The sequence below is a fragment of the Xiphophorus hellerii genome, chromosome 16 (assembly GCF_003331165.1).
Source record: "Xiphophorus hellerii strain 12219 chromosome 16, Xiphophorus_hellerii-4.1, whole genome shotgun sequence".
Taxonomy (NCBI): domain Eukaryota; kingdom Metazoa; phylum Chordata; class Actinopteri; order Cyprinodontiformes; family Poeciliidae; genus Xiphophorus; species Xiphophorus hellerii.
The window spans coordinates 25,360,865-25,363,550 of NC_045687.1; the positions used below are offsets into that span (position 1 = coordinate 25,360,865).

The 2,686-nt window shown below is 42.6% G+C and overlaps 1 protein-coding gene across 1 annotated transcript in view; it reads right to left on the bottom strand.

The window, feature by feature from the left end:
• Positions 1-1,977, bottom strand: part of hoxb13a (homeobox B13a) — a 2,720-nt gene extending 743 nt beyond the window's left edge. Inside the window, exons 1-2 of the mRNA XM_032586749.1 lie at positions 930-1,977; positions 1-22 (exon numbers count right to left, since the gene is read on the bottom strand). The exon at positions 1-22 is cut by the window's left edge and continues 743 nt beyond it. Coding sequence (XP_032442640.1) covers positions 1-22; positions 930-1,656 — 749 coding nt within the window. The 5' untranslated portion in view covers positions 1,657-1,977. The remainder of the gene's footprint in view (positions 23-929) is intronic.
• Positions 1,978-2,686: the final 709 nt, after the last annotated feature.

Genomic DNA, 2,686 nt, shown 5'->3' on the forward strand with positions numbered 1-2,686 from the left:
TCGTGTTGGTGCGCCACCACATCTGGTGAAAGGCATTAGAGAGACAGGATTGAAGATTTTTAGGACGAAGTTCCACAGATCAGGATATTTCCAAGTTACACTGAGAATTACACAGGATTATAAATTCTGGAAATGTGCGGAGTTCATTCATGAGGATATAAACCTGCATCAAGCAGGTTTGTATCCGTCTGGTACTCAGACAGGAAACATGTTCAACTTAACTGCGGCCTCGCTAAGAGGAAACATCGAAGCACTTTCTCCCAGCTGTTTCTTTTGTATTTTACATATATATGTAAGAAAGACATGATTTTATATGTAACTGTTACTATATTACATGTTAATGAAATAAGATATGTTATATAATTTTCTTATTTGTTGTGATAAATTCTGGTTGCACTGAAGAGATAATAACATTTTATTTACAATAATACAAAGACATGTTTGATGACACTTAATATCCGAGTAAAAATAATCATCATGAAGACATGATCAGGAATTTGGATCTAAATGAAAGTTATTTAATAATATCCTCCAGAGAAAAATGAGGCAGAAAAAATATTTTTTTATTCAACAGGTGAAGTCTAGAGCTCCAGATCCAGATAGATAGATAGATAGATAGATAGATAGATAGATAGATAGATAGATAGATAGATAGATAGATAGATAGATAGATAGATAGATAGATAGATAGATCTTATAACAATAAGAAAAGTCAGTTTAATGACTATAATAATAATAATAATACTAATAATAATAATTCAAGACTTGTATTTTCATTTTATCAATATGTTACTATTAAATAAACAGCAGCATTGGTTATATTCAGTGTTGCTGTTCTAAAGATTATCATTCCTCTGCTGAACGATGTGGGCTGCTAGGCTAGTCAAATGCTAACACAGTAACTGAAGAATAAAAGCTTCAGAAATTACCAGCAAGCGCGGTCTTCCAGAGGTGTCCAGCCTGCGCCTGGTCCTTGGAACAGTACATCTGCCCTCCCCACCCGTTGGTCAGAGCCCATGGCTGGTAGCTGTCCATGGGGAGAAGGGTTTCATGGCGTGGATCTCCGCTGCCAAGAGTTTGGACAACTGATACGTCCAGATAGCTGGCCATGGACTGGTAGGGGTTGGCATAGCCGTGGTAAAATGTGAACTCCTTGGCCCGGTGGTTCGGGTACTCGTCAGGGCTCACTGTAGTGTCCATGTACTGCGAGCTGAGCGCAGCTCCAGTCGCCTGGGTGCATGATTTAATAGAGCTTCTCCCCATCCTGCAGGGATAGTAACTGTTACCAAAGTAGCTGTATGGTAACGCTGTTGCAGCTGATGAACTCTGGTGCGGCACGGCAGCTGCGGGGCAGGGTCCGGCCCCGCATTGTTTTCCTGAAGATGCAGTAGTCTCACTGGAGCTTGAGGTGGAAACGTCCACTGTGGAGTAACCAGCTGAGGAATGCACCAGGTTAGAGGCGTGTCCTCCGAAAGCGGCCGCAGCCGCAGAATGGGCCATGAGGTTGCGGCACTGACTCGCCGCAGTGGCTGTAGCAAAGTTTCCGCTGCCCACCAGACCCTCCATGTTCTTGTTGAAGTCTTCTAGGTTGTTGTCATACACGAACATCACAGTCTCCGCTGGCCAGCGAGAATTTAGGACCAGGGAGGTTTTCATATGCGCGTCTTTCCACACTATGGCTTCTGTTTTCACAGTCTCCCCTCAAACTCTAACCGCTCTTGCATTACTACTACATTTAGAAAATGAGGGAAGACTCATCTAACGGCTGTCGCTCTCCCGAACACGCAGATTTAATTAATACACGTGATGAACGCGTCCATAGCCTTTCAGAAAGTGTGGTCGCTCAAAGACAAAGACTCCCTGTACCCGACCAGAACTCTGGTTTCATCTCTGCAGAAGCCTTGACGCAACAAACCCCCTGGAGCAAGAAACGGACGTCCATTGGCTGAGAGCTACTGATCACATGATTGAAGAGGAGCGAGGAGAGCCGAACCGAATTGTTTGGAGCTGTCAATCACAGGAAAATATTTGAACAAGGCTGAGGTCTGGCACGAGCGGGACTTAAGCAGATGCGTAACGCTTTCTGCGCGCGCCATGCAGTCATGTCAGACAGTCTCTGGTTCTCACAAACATCAGTTTAAGTCTTTGTGGTTCTCAATTCAAGCATATCAGAAAGAAAGAAAGAAAGAAAGAAAGAAAGAAAGAAAGAAAGAAAGAAAGAAAGAAAGAAAGAAAGAAAGAAAGAAAGAAAGAAAGAAAGAAAGAAAGAAAGAAAGAGTCTAATCTAAACAATTTAGAAGAGAATGCATTTATCTACGTCTTAGCACTATTATAGATTAATGCTAGTCTCCTTTCCTCTACTTCTTGAATGCAAGCAGATCAAGTGTTCAGGTTTTTTAAGAAATGCGAACAATTGTTAGAACATTTACGGCGTTAAAAAGGTCCTGGCTTGAAACACGAAGGGCGGTTTCCCAGCTTCTCCCACACACTCATATATATGTGTGTGTGTGTGTGTGTGTGTGTGTGTGTGTGGGGGTGTGCGTGTGTGTGTGTGTGTGGGTGTGTGGGGGTGTGTGTGCGTGCGAGTGTGTGTGTCACATATTAACACATTTCGTTAATATATCCAAATGATCGTATACACACACCATGCCTGTTATTTAGTGTGTCCAATTAAATCTGGAGTGAT